General features: G+C 42.0%; 2 protein-coding genes across 2 annotated transcripts in view; one reads left to right on the top strand and one right to left on the bottom strand.

The window, feature by feature from the left end:
• The window catches only part of LOC145408733 (uncharacterized), a 7,172-nt gene extending 6,332 nt beyond the window's left edge, over window positions 1–840 (bottom strand). The window contains exon 1 of the mRNA XM_080279392.1: window positions 807–840. Within this exon, the coding sequence (XP_080135518.1) occupies window positions 807–840 (34 nt within the window). The remainder of the gene's footprint in view (window positions 1–806) is intronic.
• Window positions 841–7,573: 6,733 nt separating this feature from the next.
• The window catches only part of LOC145408732 (uncharacterized), a 19,806-nt gene continuing 7,379 nt past the window's right edge, over window positions 7,574–20,000 (top strand). The window contains exon 1 of the mRNA XM_080279391.1: window positions 7,574–7,616. Within this exon, the coding sequence (XP_080135517.1) occupies window positions 7,574–7,616 (43 nt within the window). The remainder of the gene's footprint in view (window positions 7,617–20,000) is intronic.

Here is a 20,000-nt window from a genome sequence, read left to right as displayed (position 1 = left end):
CGGGAGCAAGAAAGATGGTCCAGCTAAATGTATTTCTAAAACTTTTAAATTCTCGTCTAAAAGTCCTTCAGGCTACTGTGAGTACAAGCTGGATGTGCTAAATGTACTACCGCTTCCCCTAAGACCAGGAACAAGTGCGCACGAGTGTACATCCCCTCCCAGTGGCCAGGAACAAGTGCACACGAATGTACATCCCCTCCCAGTGGCAAGGAACAAGTGCACACGAGTGTACATCCCCCTCCCGTGACCCCGAACAATTCTGCTCGCTTGTACATCCTCAGAAACAGTTGAGCGTGAGTGTAGTTCTTCCCCCTCCCTCCACCACCACTACAGTTACCACCTCGCATTTAAGTGGCTGGATTGACCCGGAAGAGTGGCTTAACTAGGAACAGTGAAATGGCTGTCTGTCGTTGTGGTCCGGGGGGTAATAGAGACGCCTAGGGAGTCTTGTGTCCTGTCCACTCACACACAAAGTCAAGCTGAAAAAACGTAGAGGGTTAGAGCTAGCTTATTTTAGAGTTAGAGCTGGGTTAGGTTTGGCTTATACAGTATAACAGCTAATAAGAACATATATATCATTATAGTAACAGGTATATTTTTGGATCCTGCCTAAAGGTAATATATAACGGAAGCAATATTTAATTATAAACTTAATGATTCCAAGGGCAAAGAAAAGTATGGCATATATTATCGCTATACTTGAAAATATACTATACAGTCTTACATGTAAAATATATTATGCTTATCTCCCTATCTATCTGCCTGTCTACCTATCTATCTATCTAAACATTAATCCATTTTCTTACCAGCAAATATCAGCTGCCTCATTATCTTAGTCATGTCTTCTTCGAAGACGACTTGAGGGTAAATTAAAGCTCAAGTTGGAGAACCAGCCACCAGTGTAGGCAATTAATGGGATGGGGAGCTTTGGGGAGAGGAGCAGGTACTTGTGATAGGAGAGGAGGGGAGCTGAAGACTATGCCTGGAAAGGAGAGCGAGCGCCTTATATACTGACTGTGAGGACCTCGGCAGTGACGCAATATCTCTCAGTGGAGGGAAAGGAGGGAAGTTGGGGTGGAGGGAGGAAGAGAAGAAGGGCAAAGTATAAAGGAGGAATGAAAGCAAGTACTGACAACACGATAGATAAACAGGGCTGGATAGATAGAAGAAGGGAAAGATGGAGGGCAATAGATAAAGGAGGAATGAGGACAAGGACTGATAACGATAGATAAACAGGACTGGATAGATAGAAGGAGGGAAAGACAGAGGGCAATAGATAAAAAAGGAATGAGAGCAAATATTGATAACAAAATGGATGGAGTGAAGAGGAATGGGAAAGACAGAGAGCAAAGGGGAATGGAAAATGGAAAGCAAGATTGGATAATGACTGAGGTTAAGAAATAGGAGAATTTGGTTAATGGCAGGAGAGAGAGAGAGAGAGAGAGAGAGAGAGAGAGAGAGAGAGAAGGAAAAAAATGGAGGAAGGCAGAAAATAAAACAAAATCGAGAACGTGAAAAACAAGATAAAATAATGTTACTTTGATAAGGAAAGCATTTTTCACAGTTACTCGAGAGACAGAATACTTTGCAGTCACACTGATTGGCTTAGAATACTTAGCACATCTAGCCGTAATATATAGTACATATTACATCTCAGTTTACTTAGTGTTATTAATAGCACATTGATATGGAAATAGTTTGCCTCAGTACTATACAAGAAATTACACGAAGGCCTCCAGCACTGTGAGGCGTAAAGATTTTTTTCGTTTTTTTTTTTTTTTTCCCAGTTCATTAAAGTCAATAGGTTTTAGTCGGAACAGAATACACAATTCAAGACTCCCTTACTTCCATATAGCACACCTCTTGACTCTCAGAATTCCTTTATTTCCCCGAACTGCCTCTCTTTGCAACTCGCTTCCCCAGATCAGTTTCCCCCCAAAGTTCGACCTATAGGACCTCAAATCCACCTGTTACAGATTTTTTAATGAATGGAGGACACCTGTAATCTGGTATACGGATTTTTTAAGTTTGTTTCTCCTTCCTCTATTTATCCTCTGTAAAAAGAAAAGAAAAAAATCTATCTATCTATAGCCCGACGCCCAAATCCCGCAAAGGGTGGCCGCAGACAAAACGCCTCCAAGTCGCTCTGTCACCCACCTTTTGACTACTCTCCCTCCAACTCATTCCCCCCCTCCCTCATATACCTCTCAACTCAATCCCTCCACCTCATCCTCGATTTACCCCTCCCTCTCCCTTCCTCCACCTCACCTCCATACACCCTCTTAGTCAGTCTTTCTTTCTCCATTCTCTCCACATGTCCAAACCACCTCAGTGTGTTTCTCCTAATCTTCTCAACCACATCCACATCCACCCCACAACGTAATAATGAATATATCAAATGGGACTTCTTTTTTTAAGAGTGTGCCTATGATATCTGATTTTGAGCAGAGGATAGGGATAGCAAAACAGATAGTCTTCCTCATAGATGATAATGATGATGATGATGATGATGACTGTTGGTCTTGGTAGTGATGGTGATGATGGTGATGATGATAGTGCTGGTAACGGTACTGATGATGATGATACTGATGATACTGATGATGATGATGATGATAATGATGATAATGATGACAATGAAGGCCTGGAAGTGCGAATGGAAGATTGACACAACCAATGAAATACATAAACAAAGGACGCCAAGGATGAACAGAAAATGGAACCGAGATTTGCATATTAGCGAAAGTAATTTGCAAGATAGACAAATAGGAAAGTGATAGATGGAGCGATATATAGAGGAGAAACAAGGCCTAACTATACTCGTTTCACCCTGACTTGGCCTAAACTTGCCATCTCTCCATCTTGAATTGTTTTGTTTACATTGGGAACAGTATAAGTGACAGAAGAAGTATAAGTGACATAACTAGCGATGGTGTTTTGTTTCTCCGATTGGCCTCAGTTTTGGAGTTTATAGCAATAGATTAAAGCTAGAGTACTATACTAGTCACGAAGAAGTGCTGTGGAATGGATGTAGAATCGTAATAATATATTTTACTACAGAAACTGGCAACAGAACAACAGCAACAACAAGAGAGAGACGAAAATCCTGGCATAAACTGAAAGGCGAAAACCAACTACAGTGCACTCATTTTAAGTTAGTCCAAAATTTTTCCTCCCTTTGCAGCTTATTTTCTTTAGTTCAGGGTCAGAATAAGGCAGTACTGCGGCTCTACATCCTTCCCAGTGCACTTCTTCGTGACTGTACTCCTCGTCTCTAACTACGCCTAAAATTTCCATCTCTCCATCTTGAATGCTGAGTTGTAGCAATAAACACGAGATTATGATGCTATACTCTTTTCACCTGAACTTGGCTCAGATTTATCGCCCTGTTGCACCATATAGTATTTCCACTAGTGTTTTACAGCTATTTCACAGCACTTCTTCGTGACTAGCATCATATTCTAGTGTTGATCTCTTTCTACAGCTCAGTTCGAGATGGCGGGAAGGTAGTTATTTTTATCTATAGTTCATTCACTTTTACTTGGCTCAGATTCTCGTCCTTTTTGCAACCTGTTTCCCATACCGGTAGCTCATTTTCAGAAGCTACTAATTCGGCTCCACATCCTCTCCACAGCATTCTTCGTGACTAGTACCGTATCATATTTATAATCTCTTGATATAACTCACTATTGAAGATGGAGAGATGGCAATTTTTCGTCTATACTCCGTTGACTTTCACTTGGCCTAATGCTTGCCATAAAACAACTAACTCAGAGACAAATAAGCAAATATAATGTACATCCATCCAACCATCCACCCATCCACCCATACATACATATATACCTACATACACACATCCATCTATCCATCCATCCATACATGCATACATACATACACACATCCATCTATCCGTACATACACACATACGCACATCCATCTACCCATCCATCCATTTATCCACACACACACACACACACACACACACACACACACACACACACACACACACACACACACACATCCATCCATCCAAACATCCATCCATCCATCCATCCATCCATACACACATTCACCCTCCCATCCATCCATTCATACATACATACATACACATACACACATCGATCGATCGATCGATCCATCCATTCAACCATCCATATAAGCACCCATTCATACACATATCCATCCATCAATCTATCCATCCAACCATCCATCCAACCAACCATCCATCCAACCATCCATTCATACACACATCCATCCACCCATCCATCCATCCAACCAACCATCCATCCAACCATCCATTCATACACACATCCATCCATCCATCCATCCATCCATCCATCCATCATCCATCCAAGCATCCATCCAAGCATCCATTCACACACACATCCATCCATCCAACAAACCATCCATCCAACCATCCATCCATACACACATCCATCCATCCATCCATCCAACCATCCATTCATACACACGCACACATCCATCCATCCAACCATCCATCCAAACATCCATTCATACACACGCACACATCCATCCATCCATCCAAGCATTTATTCATACACACATCCATCCATCCATCCAAGCATTTATTCATACACACATCCATCCATCCATCCATCCATCCATCCATCCAAGCATCCATTCATACACACATCCATCCATCCATCCATCCAAGCATCCATTCATACACACATCCATCCATCCATCCATCCAAGCATCCATTCATACACACATCCATCCAACCATCCAATCAACCATCCATTCATACACACATCCAACCATCCATCAAAGCATCCATTCATACACATCCATCCATCCAAGCATCCATTCATACACACATCCATGCAATCAACCATCCATACAGTGACACATTTTCCATTTCACTCCTGCTCACACCAAAACAGAAAAAATCGACCATAGAGCAAAGGAGGCAGGAAAAAAAATGAAGATAAAGAAGAAGGAAATTAGTCCGCGGGAAATATAGATCAGAGAGGAAGAGGAATATTACTGAGGCCTTGTTGTGAAATTGCTGCTGGATAACAGTACTGGGAGAGAGAGAGAGAGAGAGAGAGAGAGAGAGAGAGAGAGAGAGAGAGAGAGAGAGAGAGACAGACAGACAGACTGACAGACAGACAGAGAGAAAGAGAGAGAGAGAGAGAGAGAGAGAGAGAGAGACACACACACACACACACACACACACACACACATATATATATATATATATATATATATATATATATATATATATATATATATATATATATATATAGCCCGACGCCCTAATCCCGAAAAGGGTGGTCGCAGACAAAACGCCTCCAAGTCGCTCTGTCACCCACCATTTGACTACTCTTACCCCAGCTCACTCCCCCCTCCCTCATATACCTCTTAACTCCATTCCTCCACCTCATGCTCGGTCTACCCCTCCCTCTCCCTCCCTCCACCTCACCTACATACACCCTCTTGGTCAGTCTTTCATTCTCCATTCTCTCCACATGTCCAAACCACCTCAGTGTATTTCTCTTGGTCTTTTCAACCACATCCACATCCATCCCACAACGTTCCTTCACTTCTTCATTCGTCAACCTCTCCCTCCATGTCACTCCACATGCTCCTTACATTCAGTAGATATGGAGACAGTCAGACAGTTAGACAGACAGAGACAGTAGGAGAGCAAGTGACAGAGTAGGAAAGGAAAAGGAAGAGAAGAGAAAGAGAGAGAGAGAGAGGCCTTGTTATAAAAACGTTCCCACTTAAAAAAGGAATGAGATTAAGGGCCAAATCCTTCTTCCTCCACTTTCTTAACCCCTGCATCACAGCGATTCTTTCTCATTAACCTTAGACTTTACCATAAGTCACTTAGTCACTTACACTTTACACTTACACCTTTATCTTAAATGGCAATACATACAATTCACTATGTACTTAAGTGATAGTTGCTACACTTCATCACTCACGTACACTTTATACTAACACCTCTGTCTTAAGTAGTAGTACACATAGGCCACTTAAATCAAGCACTTAAGTGACAACCTACACTCCACTTAATCACGCACTTAAGTGGCAACCTAATCTTGCTCTGTGACCTATTATAAAAAAGAAAAAAAAGTAAAAAAGAAAAAACCTTCATAATTAGGTGAGTGGAGTCATTCCCTGAAATATGGAAAAAAATGTAAAATAATCTAATTGACCTAATTTCCTTTTCGGAACTATTCTCACTTTAGTGCGAGTGTGAGAATAGTTCCAACCTTAACATAATTCAAACACTGATTATCCAAATCTATCCAAACTTGGTGGAAGAATTGAGAGTTATGTTTTGGGAGCTTATTGTTTTTCAGTACAATATGTCAAAGATCAATATCACAAGTCAACGTCAAAGTTCACCTCTCCTTGTGACCTAGTTAATATACCTATTGGTCTAAAAAAAAAAATGTCAGTTTTATCATGGTCTACCCCTCAACCTTCCCACCAAGTTTGGTTAACATCGAATAAAAAATGTTCAAGTTATCTCATCCGGGTTAAATTTTTTCCTCCTTGTGACCTTGATAAATAATCTATTGGTCTAAAAAAAATTGTGGGTTTAATCAAGGTCTACCCCTCAACCTTCCCACCAAGTTTGGTTAAAATCGAAAAAAACTGTTCCAGTTACATCATCTGGATTCATTATTTCCTGTCCTAATGACTTTGATAATTAACCTGTTGTTCTAGGAAATTGCAAGTTTTATCATGGTCTACCCCTCAACCGTCCCACCAAGTTTGGTTAAAACAAAAAAAACTTGTTCAGGTTATTCGGATTATTTTTTTCACATTAGTTTTGGCGGTCATTGATCTAAGATTTTTTTTTTTTTTTCAATCTAAACCCAACTGGGTAGTAGGTTGAGAGGTAGTCCATAGCGAAAAGCGCTATTACTTCGTCCTCATATATCCAGCAGCTGCCTTCCCCCCTCCCCTCCCCTTCCTGCTCCTTCTTCCCTCTTCCTTCCCCCTTCCCCACCTCCAACCTCCCCTCCCAACTTCATACTACGCAGGTAATTGGCAGGTATGGGGGAGCCTTATACTTCATTGTCATAGCCTCTTGTAGGGGGAAAGGGGTTGCGTGTGTGTGCGCGTGTGTGTGTGTGTGTGTGTGTGTGTGTGTGTGTGTGTGTGTGTGTGTGTGTGTGTGTGTGTGTTAGATGTTATTGTTCCTATTATGTGTTGTTTGTAATACTGTATAGTGTTGTGATCTGTAGTTAATATAATTTCTCTCTCTCTCTCTCTCTCTCTCTCTCTCTGTCTCTCTTTCATTCTGGCTGTGGGTCTAGCTTTCAGACTCTTGCTCTCACTCTTTCTCTTCCTCTCACTCTCACTCTCACACTCCACATTCCCTCCTTTCACCCTTCCTTCCTTTCTTTCCTCCCTCCTTCCCTCCCTTCTTCCTTGCTTGCTTCCTTCCTTCCTTCAGATCATCATAACATCAAAACTAAACCAATAGATCGGTATGTAAGCGACCAAACACATGCCCGTCTGTTTACAATTTGTCAGGCGTTCGTGTAGTTGCAAATTGATCAATCCGGATTCCTTTGCGCATTCAGACGAGATGTGGGAATTGAAAGTTGACTGCTTAGAATTGCTAGACACAGGTGAGTGAGAATCAGGCATAGAACCGAGATTGATAGTGGAAAGAGATGTGGAGTGTATTAAGTATGTTTGGGTATGTGAAGAGAATGGGACATGAGGGACTGACTAGGAGAGTATGAGCGAGTTGCTGGGAAGGAGGGGAAGAGGGAGACCGAGGATGATATAGAGGGATGGTTTGGAGAGGTGTATGGGTCAGGGGATTTGGAGAGGTGTATGAGTGAGGGGTGTGTGAGTTGAAGAGGGGGAGGGGAAGGAAGGCCTAGGATGAGATGGAGGATGAGGTGGAGAAGTATATGAGTGAAGGAAGTGTGAGTTGGAGAGAAGGCAGCCTGATGGTAGAAGACAGGGGGACATAGAGGCAATAGATAAATAGATGGATAGATGGATAAATAGATACTAAGTGGGCTGAGAAGGATACAAACATTGTGTAGGAGTGTGTGTGTGTGTGTGTGTGTGTGTGTGTGTGTGTGTGTGTGTGTGTGTGTGTTTGTGTGTTGTAGAGTGAGCCATATACAGGTAGAGTGACGTAGTGGAATCGTAGTGGACCCAAGGCAGAGTGATAGTGTGAGGGGATGATGGATGAGGTCTGAAATCTAACCAATATGAGGTGATTAAGAGGTGTGAAGTAGACTCTGTTATTGTGGATGGGAGAATTTTCTATCCTTCCTTCACTAACTCATTCCCCCCCCCCTCTCTCTCTCTCTCTCTCTCTCTCTCTCTCTCTTTCACACGCACACACACACACACACACACACACACACACACACACACACACACATCTTATCCCATCCATCTCCCCTCTTCCTCCTCCTCCTCTTTTCAGCATCCTTTCACCCTTACCTCTCAGATTCTCTCATATTCTCGCTCCCTCCTCCTTCCTCCCTTCTTTCTCTCCCTATTTATATATTTGGCATAATTTTTCACACCCTCAAGGGCACAAAACTCCCTCTCAACTGAATAAAATCGTGTGTTTTTGGCTCGATTATGCTATACTCCTTTCACATGAACTTGACTCAGATTTTCTTCTTGTTGCATAATTCACCTGTATTAAATGTCACTTGCAGGTGATTATAAGCGTTAATTAGTGTGATCAACAGAGTGTGAAAGAGACGCAATGTCATATAATTAACAGAATACTCAACACCTCTTCCTAACCTATTTGTTCTTTTTATATTTAATGCTTCTCATTCATCAGTCTAGCAGGATATTTCTCCTGCCTCCCTGGCACCTCTTTCTTAGCGATTGATTTTATTTATTACAACCTCAACCTAACGGCAGCCCTCCACGCTGCTCAATCTCTGGTAGCCCCCCTATTCAATCCCTTATCACTGAGGTCACACTCTATGACCTCGACCCATGTCTTTTTCAGTCTGCTTCTCGCAGCTCTACCCCCAACGTTCACACTTCTCACCTTCCGCACCCAATTGTCATCCTCCATCCCCTCCACACTCCCAAACCATCTCAATGTACCCCTCCTCATCGCAACACCAATACATTACAGTCCCATCCTTCTACCCAAACCATCTCAATGTACCCCTTCTCATCACAACACCAATACATTACAGTCCCATCCTTCTACCCAACCCATCTCAATCTACCCTTCCTCATCACAGCACCAATACACTCCAGTCCCATCCTTCCCCCAAACCATTTAATTTACCATTCCTCATCACAATACCAATACACTCAAGTCCCATCCTTCTTCCTAGACCATCTCAGTCTACCCCTCCTCATCACAACACCAATACATTCTAGTCCCATCCTTCCTCACAAAAAATCTCAATCTATCCATCCTTTTCACAGCACCAATACACTCCACTCCCATCCTTCCCCCAAACCATTTCAATTTACCACTCCTCATCACCACATCAATACTCTCCAGTCCCATCCTTCTTCCTAAACCATCTCAGTCTACCCCTCCTCATCACAACATCAATATATTCCAGTCACAAGCTTCCTCTTAACTATTCAGTCGTAATCCTAGCCTCCCCCAGGCCTCTAATTCATGGACGCACTACACATCCATCTAATCATTGTCATTTCTGTACGTTTGAGCTTACGAATATCCTCTTCCTCCACTGCCCAGGTCTCACTACCGTACAGCATTACACTCCTAACACATGCCGCATACAAAGATACAACAACAACAACAACTTCTATACTATACTACTACTACTACTACTTCTACTACTACTACTGCTACTACTACTACAAAGATCTAAGCTGAATTGAAGACGCTGCAAGAATATAGCGAAAAGACAGGTAAAGAAGCATTTACCGTGAAGGCAGTTTGTTAAGTAATTCTTCTCAGTATCGCCACACACACACACACACACACACACACACACACACACACACACACACACACACACACACACACACACACACACACACACACACACACACACACACACACACACACACACACACACACACACATGTTATATAATCCTGCTTCTCAATATCGCCAGGTAAGTAGTGGAGCACACAGGTAATTAAATAGAATCTTAGCGTTTTCTCTCTGCTTGATTTACACGTTCCCTTTCTCGCTTTATGATCCTTGACCTCTCTCTCTCTCTCTCTCTCTCTCTCTTTCTCTCTTATATTATCCCAGCCTAACCTAACCGCAGCCTCAATTAACCTAACCTTAATTAACCCATCCTAATTAAAACTCATTTCATGAATTCCCTAGGAATTTTATGAACTTCGTGGTTACACAAATTCCTTGTAATTATGTGTACTATATATATACCGGCTATATATATATATATATATATATATATATATATATATATATATATATATATATATATATATATATATATATATATATATAGTACACATAATTACAAGGAATTTGTGTAACCACGAAGTTCATAAAATTCCTAGGGAATTCATGAAATGAGTTTTAATTAGGATGGGTTAATTAAGGTTAGGTTAATTGAGGCTGCGGTTAGGTTAGGCTGGGATAATATAAGAGAGAAAGAGAGAGAGAGAGAGAGAGAGAGAGAGAGGTCAAGGATCATAAAGCGAGAAAGGGAACGTGTAAATCAAGCAGAGAGAAAACGCTAAGATTCTATTTAATTACCTGTGTTCTCCACTACTTACCTGGCGATATTGAGAAGCAGGATTATATAACGTGTGTGTGTGTGTGTGTGTGTGTGTGTGTGTGTGTGTGTGTGTGTGTGTGTGTGTGTGTGTGTGTGTGTGTGTGTGTGTGTGTGTGTGTGACGATACTGAGAAGAATTACTTAACAAATTGCCTTCACGGTAAATGCTTCTTTACCTGTCTTTTCGCTATATTCTTGCAGCGTCTTCAATTCAGCTTAGATCTTTGTAGTAGTAGTAGCAGTAGTAGTAGTAGAAGTAGTAGTAGTAGTAGTAGCAGTAGTATAGTATAGAAGTTGTTGTTGTTGTTGTATCTTTGTATGCGGCATGTGTTAGGAGTGTAATGCTGTACGGTAGTGAGACCTGGGCAGTGGAGGAAGAGGATATTCGTAAGCTCAAACGTACAGAAATGACAATGATTAGATGGATGTGTAGTGCGTCCATGAATAAGAGGCCTGGGGGAGGCTAGGATTACGACTGAATAGTTAAGAGGAAGCTTGTGACTGGAATATATTGATGTTGTGATGAGGAGGAGTAGACTGAGATGGTTTAGGAAGAAGGATGGGACTGGAGAGTATTGATGTGGTGATGAGGAGTGGTAAATTGAAATGGTTTGGGGGAAGGATGGGAGTGGAGTGTATTGGTGCTGTGAAAAGGATGGATAGATTGAGATAGTTTGTGAGGAAGGATGGGACTAGAATGTATTGGTGTTGTGATGAGGAGGGGTAGACTGAGATGGTTTAGGAAGAAGGATGGGACTTGAGTGTATTGGTATTGTGATGAGGAATGGTAAATTAAATGGTTTGGGGGAAGGATGGGACTGGAGTGTATTGGTGCTGTGATGAGGAAGGGTAGATTAAGATGGGTTGGGTAGAAGGATGGGACTGTAATGTATTGGTGTTGTGATGAGAAGGGGTACATTGAGATGGTTTGGGTAGAAGGATGGGACATGTATTGGTGTTGTGATGAGAAGGGGTACATTGAGATGGTTTGGGTAGAAGGATGGGACTGTAATGTATTGGTGTTGCGATGAGGAGGGGTACATTGAGATGGTTTGGGAGTGTGGAGAGGATGGAGGATGACAATTGGGTGCGGAAGGTGAGAAGTGTGAACGTTGGGGGTAGAGCTGCGAGAAGCAGACTGAAAAAGACATGGGTCGAGGTCATAGAGTGTGACCTCAGTAATAAGGGATTGAATAGGGGGGCTACCAGAGATTGAGCAGCGTGGAGGGCTGCCGTTAGGTTGAGGTTGTAATAAATAAAATCAATCGCTAAGAAAGAGGTGCCAGGGAGGCAGGAGAAATATCCTGCTAGACTGATGAATGAGAAGCATTAAATATAAAAAGAACAAATAGGTTAGGAAGAGGTGTTGAGTATTCTGTTAATTATATGACATTGCGTCTCTTCCACACTCTGTTGATCACACTAATTAACGCTTATAATCACCCGCAAGTGACATTTAATACAGGTGAATTATGCAACAAGAAGAAAATCTGAGTCAAGTTTATGTGAAAGGAGTATAGCATAATCGAGCCAAAAACACACGATTTTATTCAGTTGAGAGGGAGTTTTGTGCCCTTGAGGGTGTGAAAAATTATGCCAAATATATAAATAGGGAGAGAAAGAAGGGAGGAAGGAGGAGGGAGCGAGAATATGAGAGAATCTGAGAGGTAAGGGTGAAAGGATGCTGAAAAGAGGAGGAGGAGGAAGAGGGGAGATGGATGGGATAAGATGTGTGTGTGTGTGTGTGTGTGTGTGTGTGTGTGTGTGTGTGTGTGTGTGTGTGTGCGTGTGAAAGAGAGAGAGAGAGAGAGAGAGAGAGAGGGGGGGGGAATGAGTTAGTGAAGGAAGGATAGAAAATTCTCCCATCCACAATAACAGAGTCTACTTCACACCTCTTAATCACCTCATATTGGTTAGATTTCAGACCTCATCCATCATCCCCTCACACTATCACTCTGCCTTGGGTCCACTACGATTCCACTACGTCACTCTACCTGTATATGGCTCACTCTACAACACACAAACACACACACACACACACACACACACACACACACACACACACACACACTCCTACACAATGTTTGTATCCTTCTCAGCCCACTTAGTATCTATTTATCCATCTATCCATCTATTTATCTATTGCCTCTATGTCCCCCTGTCTTCTACCATCAGGCTGCCTTCTCTCCAACTCACACTTCCTTCACTCATATACTTCTCCACCTCATCCTCCATCTCATCCTAGGCCTTCCTTCCCCTCCCCCTCTTCAACTCACACACCCCTCACTCATGCACCTCTCCAAATCCCCTGACCCATACACCTCTCCAAACCATCCCTCTATATCATCCTCGGTCTCCCTCTTCCCCTCCTTCCCAGCAACTCGCTCATACTCTCCTAGTCAGTCCCTCATGTCCCATTCTCTTCACATACCCAAACATACTTAATACACTCCACATCTCTTTCCACTATCAATCTCGGTTCTATGCCTGATTCTCACTCACCTGTGTCTAGCAATTCTAAGCAGTCAACTTTCAATTGCCACATCTCGTCTCGATGCGCAAAGGAATCCGGATTGATCAATTTGCAACTACACGAACGCCTGACAAATTGTAAACAGATGGGCTTGTGTTTGGTCGCTTACATACCGATCTGTTGGCTTAGTTTTGATGTTATGATGATGTGAAGGAACGAAGGAAGGAAGCAAGGAAGAAGGGAGGGAAGGAGGGAGGAAAGAAAGGAAGGAAGGGTGAAAGGAGGGAATGTGGAGTGTGAGAGTGAGAGTGAGAGGAAGAGAAAGAGTGAGAGCAAGAGTCTGAAAGCTAGACCCACAGCCAGAATGAAAGAGAGAGAGAGAGAGAGAGAGAGAGAGAGAGAGAGAGAGAGAGAGAGAGAGAGAGAGAGAGAGAGAAATTATATTAACTACATATCACAACACTATACAGTATTACAAACAACACATAATAGGAACAATAACATCTAACACACACACACACACACACACACACACACACACACACACACACACACACACACACACACACACACACACACACACACACACGCACACACACGCAACCCCTTTCCCCCTACAAGAGGCTATGACAATGAAGTATAAGGCTCCCCCATACCTGCCAATTACCTGCGTAGTATGAAGTTGGGAGGGGAGGTTGGAGGTGGGGAAGGGGGAAGGAAGGGGGAAGAAGGAGCAGGAAGGGGAGGGGAGGGGGGAAGGCAGCTGCTGGATATATGAGGACGAAGTAATAGCGTTTTTCGCTATGGACTACCTCTCAACCTACTACCCAGTTGGGTTTAGATTGAAAAAAAAAAAATATCTTAGATCAATGACCGCCAAAACTAATGTGAAAAAAATAATCCGAATAACCTGAACAAGTTTTTTTTGTTTTAACCAAACTTGGTGGGACGGTTGAGGGGTAGACCATGATAAAACTTGCAATTTCCTAGAACAACAGGTTAATTATCAAAGTCATTAGGACAGGAAATAATGAATCCAGATGATGTAACTGGAACAGTTTTTTTCGATTTTAACCAAACTTGGTGGGAAGGTTGAGGGGTAGACCTTGATTAAACCCACAATTTTTTTTAGACCAATAGATTATTTATCAAGGTCACAAGGAGGAAAAAATTTAATCCTGATGAGATAACTTGAACATTTTTTATTCGATGTTAACCAAACTTGGTGGGAAGGTTGAGGGGTAGACCATGATAAAACCGACATTTTTTTTTTTTAGACCAATAGGTATATTAACTAGGTCACAAGGAGAGGTGAACTTTGACGTTGCCTTGTGATATTGATCTTTGACATATTGTACTGAAAAACAATAAGCTCCCAAAACATAACTCTCAATTCTTCCACCAAGTTTGGATAGATTTGGATAATCAGTGTTTGAATTATGTTAAGGTTGGAACTATTCTCACACTCGCACTACCGTGAGAATAGTTCCGAAAAGGAAATTAGGTCAATTAGATTATTTTAAATTTTTTTCCATATTTCAGGGAATGACTCCACTCACCTAATTATGAAGGTTTTTTCTTTTTTACTTTTTTTTCTTTTTTATAATAGGTCACAGAGCAAGATTAGGTTGCCACTTAAGTGCGTGATTAAGTGGAGTGTAGGTTGTCACTTAAATGCTTGATTTAAGTGGCCTATGTGTACTACTACTTAAGACAGAGGTGTTAGTATAAAGTGTACGTGAGTGATGAAGTGTAGCAACTATCACTTAAGTACATAGTGAATTGTATGTATTGCCATTTAAGATAAAGGTGTAAGTGTAAAGTGTAAGTGACTAAGTGACTTATGGTAAAGTCTAAGGTTAATGAGAATGAATCGCTGTGATGCAGGGGTTAAGAAAGTGGAGGAAGAAGGATTTGGCCCTTAATCTCATTCCTTTTTTAAGTGGGAACGTTTTTATAACAAGGCCTCTCTCTCTCTCTCTCTCTCTCTCTCTCTCTCTCTCTCTCTCTCTCTCTCTCTCTCTTCACTTCCTTTTCCTTTCCTACTCTGTCACTTGCTCTCCTACTGTCTCTGTCTGTCTAACTGTCTGACTGTCTCCATATCTACTGAATGTAAGGAGCATGTGGAGTGACATGGAGGGAGAGGTTGACGAATGAAGAAGTGAAGGAACGTTGTGGGATGGATGTGGATGTGGTTGAAAAGACCAAGAGAAATTCACTGAGGTGGTTTGGACATGTGGAGAGAATGGAGAATGAAAGACTGACCAAGAGGGTGTATGTAGGTGAGGTGGAGGGAGGGAGAGGGAGGGGTAGACCGAGCATGAGGTGGAGGAATGGAGTTAAGAGGTATATGAGGGAGGGGGGAGTGAGCTGGGGTAAGGGTAGTCAAATGGTGGGTGACAGAGCGACTTGGAGGCGTTTTGTCTGCGACCACCCTTTTCGGGATTAGGGCGTCGGGCTATATATATATATATATATATATATATATATATATATGTGTGTGTGTGTGTGTGTGTGTGTGTGTGTGTGTGTGTGTGTGTGTCTCTCTCTCTCTCTCTCTCTCTCACTCTCTCTCTGTCTGTCTGTCAGTCTGTCTGTCTGTCTGTCTGTCTGTCTCTCTCTCTCTCTCTCTCTCTCTCTCTCTCTCTCTCTCTCTCTCTCTCTCTCTCCCAGTACTGTTATCCAGCAGCAATTTCACAACAAGGCCTCAGTAATATTCCTCTTCCTCTCTGATCTATATTTCCCGCGGACTAATTTCCTTCTTCTTTTCTTCATTTTTTTTCCTGCCTCCTTTGCTCTATGGTCGATTTTTTCTGTTTTGGTGTGAGCAGGAGTGAAATGGAAAATGTGTCACTGTATGGATGGTTGATTGGATGGATGGATGGATGTGTGCATGAATGGATGCTTGGATGGATGGTTGGATGTGTGTATGAATGGATGCTTGGATGGATGGATGGATGGATGTGTGTATGAATGGATGCTTGGATGGATGGATGGATGGATGTGTGTATGAATGGATGCTTGGATGGATGGATGTGTGCATGAATGGATGCTTGGATGGATGGATGTGTGTATGAATGGATGCTTGGATGGATGGATGTGTGCATGAATGGATGCTTGGATGGATGGTTGGATGTGTGTATGAATGGATGGTTGATTGGATGGATGGATGGATGTGTGTATGAATGGATGCTTGGATGGATGGATGGATGGATGTGTGTATGAATGGATGCTTGGATGGATGGATGGATGGATGTGTGTATGAATGGATGCTTGGATGGATGGATGGATGGATGGATGGATGGATGTGTGTATGAATAAATGCTTGGATGGATGGATGGATGTGTGCGTGTGTATGAATGGATGTTTGGATGGATGGTTGGAAGGATGGATGTGTGCGTGTGTATGAATGGATGGTTGGATGGATGGATGGATGGATGTGTGTATGGATGGATGGTTGGATGGATGGTTTGTTGGATGGATGGATGTGTGTGTGAATGGATGCTTGGATGGATGCTTGGATGGATGATGGATGGATGGATGGATGGATGGATGGATGTGTGTATGAATGGATGGTTGGATGGATGGTTGGTTGGATGGATGGATGGGTGGATGGATGTGTGTATGAATGGATGGTTGGATGGATGGTTGGTTGGATGGATGGTTGGATGGATAGATTGATGGATGGATATGTGTATGAATGGGTGCTTATATGGATGGTTGAATGGATGGATGGATCGATCGATCGATGTGTGTGTGTGTATGTATGTATGAATGGATGGATGGGAGGGTGAATGTGTGTATGGATGGATGGATGGATGGATGTTTGGAGGGATGGATGTGTGTGTGTGTGTGTGTGTGTGTGTGTGTGTGTGTGTGTGTGTGTGTGTGTGTGTGGATAAATGGATGGATGGGTAGATGGATGTGCGTATGTGTGTATGTACGGATAGATGGATGTGTGTATGTATGTATGCATGTATGGATGGATGGATAGATGGATGTGTGTATGTAGGTATATATGTATGTATGGGTGGATGGATGGATGGTTGGATGGATGTACATTATATTTGCTTATTTGTCTCTGAGTTAGTTGTTTTATGGCAAGCATTAGGCCAAGTGAAAGTCAACGGAGTATAGACGAAAAATTGCCATCTCTCCATCTTCAATAGTGAGTTATATCAAGAGATTATAAATATGATACGGTACTAGTCACGAAGAATGCTGTGGAGAGGATGTGGAGCCGAATTAGTAGCTTCTGAAAATGAGCTACCGGTATGGGAAACAGGTTGCAAAAAGGACGAGAATCTGAGCCAAGTAAAAGTGAATGAACTATAGATAAAAATAACTACCTTCCCGCCATCTAGAACTGAGCTGTAGAAAGAGATCAACACTAGAATATGATGCTAGTCACGAAGAAGTGCTGTGAAATAGCTGTAAAACACTAGTGGAAATACTATATGGTGCAACAGGGCGATAAATCTGAGCCAAGTTAAGGTGAAAAGAGTATAGCATCATAATCTCGTGTTTATTGCTACAACTCAGCATTCAAGATGGAGAGATGGAAATTTTAGGCGTAGTTAGAGACGAGGAGTACAGTCACGAAGAAGTGCACTGGGAAGGATGCAGAGCCGCAGTACTGCCTTATTCTGACCCTGAACTAAAGAAAATAAGCTGCAAAGGGAGGAAAAATTTTGGACTAACTTAAAATGAGTGCACTGTAGTTGGTTTTCGCCTTTCAGTTTATGCCAGGATTTTCGTCTCTCTCGTGTTGTTGCTGTTGTTCTGTTGCCAGTTTCTGTAGTAAAATATATTATTACGATTCTACATCCATTCCACAGCACTTCTTCGTGACTAGTATAGTACTCTAGCTTTAATCTATTGCTATAAACTCCAAAACTGAGGCCAATCGGAGAAACAAAACACCATCGCTAGTTATGTCACTTATACTTCTTCTGTCACTTATACTGTTCCCAATGTAAACAAAACAATTCAAGATGGAGAGATGGCAAGTTTAGGCCAAGTCAGGGTGAAACGAGTATAGTTAGGCCTTGTTTCTCCTCTATATATCGCTCCATCTATCACTTTCCTATTTGTCTATCTTGCAAATTACTTTCGCTAATATGCAAATCTCGGTTCCATTTTCTGTTCATCCTTGGCGTCCTTTGTTTATGTATTTCATTGGTTGTGTCAATCTTCCATTCGCACTTCCAGGCCTTCATTGTCATCATTATCATCATTATCATCATCATCATCATCAGTATCATCAGTATCATCATCATCAGTACCGTTACCAGCACTATCATCATCACCATCATCACCATCACTACCAAGACCAACAGTCATCATCATCATCATCATCATTATCATCTATGAGGAAGACTATCTGTTTTGCTATCCCTATCCTCTGCTCAAAATCAGATATCATAGGCACACTCTTAAAAAAAGAAGTCCCATTTGATATATTCATTATTACGTTGTGGGGTGGATGTGGATGTGGTTGAGAAGATTAGGAGAAACACACTGAGGTGGTTTGGACATGTGGAGAGAATGGAGAAAGAAAGACTGACTAAGAGGGTGTATGGAGGTGAGGTGGAGGAAGGGAGAGGGAGGGGTAAATCGAGGATGAGGTGGAGGGATTGAGTTGAGAGGTATATGAGGGAGGGGGGGAATGAGTTGGAGGGAGAGTAGTCAAAAGGTGGGTGACAGAGCGACTTGGAGGCGTTTTGTCTGCGGCCACCCTTTGCGGGATTTGGGCGTCGGGCTATAGATAGATAGATTTTTTTCTTTTCTTTTTACAGAGGATAAATAGAGGAAGGAGAAACAAACTTAAAAAATCCGTATACCAGATTACAGGTGTCCTCCATTCATTAAAAAATCTGTAACAGGTGGATTTGAGGTCCTATAGGTCGAACTTTGGGGGGAAACTGATCTGGGGAAGCGAGTTGCAAAGAGAGGCAGTTCGGGGAAATAAAGGAATTCTGAGAGTCAAGAGGTATGCCATATGGAAGTAAGGGAGTCTTGAATTGTGTATTCTGTTCCGACTAAAACCTATTGACTTTAATGAACTGGGAAAAAAAAAAAAAAAAAACGAAAAAAATCTTTACCCCTCACAGTGCTGGAGCCCTTCGTGTAATTTCTTGTATAGTACTGAGGCAAACTATTTCCATATCAATGTGCTATTAATAACACTAAGTAAACTGAGATGTAATATGTACTATATATTACGGCTAGATGTGCAAAGCATTCTAAGCCAATCAGTGTGACTGCAAAGTATTCTGTCTCTCGAGTAACTGTGAAAAATGCTTTCCTTATCAAAGTAACATTATTTTATCTTGTTTTTCACGTTCTCGATTTTGTTTTATTTTCTGCCTTCCTCCATTTTTTTCCTTCTCTCTCTCTCTCTCTCTCTCTCTCTCTCTCTCTCTCTCTCTCTCTCTCTCTCTCTCTCTCTCTCTCCTGCCATTAACCAAATTCTCCTATTTCTTAACCTCAGCCATTATCCAATCTTGCTTTCCATTTTTCATTCCCCTTTGCTCTCTGTCTTTCCCATTCCTCTTCACTCCATCCATTTTGTTATCAATATTTGCTCTCATTCCTTTTTTATCTATTGCCCTCTGTCTTTCCCTCCTTCTATCTATCCAGTCCTGTTTATCTATCGTTATCAGTCCTTGTCCTCATTCCTCCTTTATCTATTGCCCTCCATCTTTCCCTTCTTCTATCTATCCAGCCCTGTTTATCTATCGTGTTGTCAGTACTTGCTTTCATTCCTCCTTTATACTTTGCCCTTCTTCTCTTCCTCCCTCC

This window comes from Coenobita brevimanus, chromosome 78 (assembly GCF_032717465.1).
Source record: "Coenobita brevimanus isolate Jiangsu-jjx chromosome 78, ASM3271746v2, whole genome shotgun sequence".
Lineage (NCBI taxonomy): Eukaryota > Metazoa > Arthropoda > Malacostraca > Decapoda > Coenobitidae > Coenobita > Coenobita brevimanus.
The sequence above is the reverse complement of the archived record's forward strand: the minus strand, read 5'-3'. Positions and strand labels throughout refer to the sequence as shown.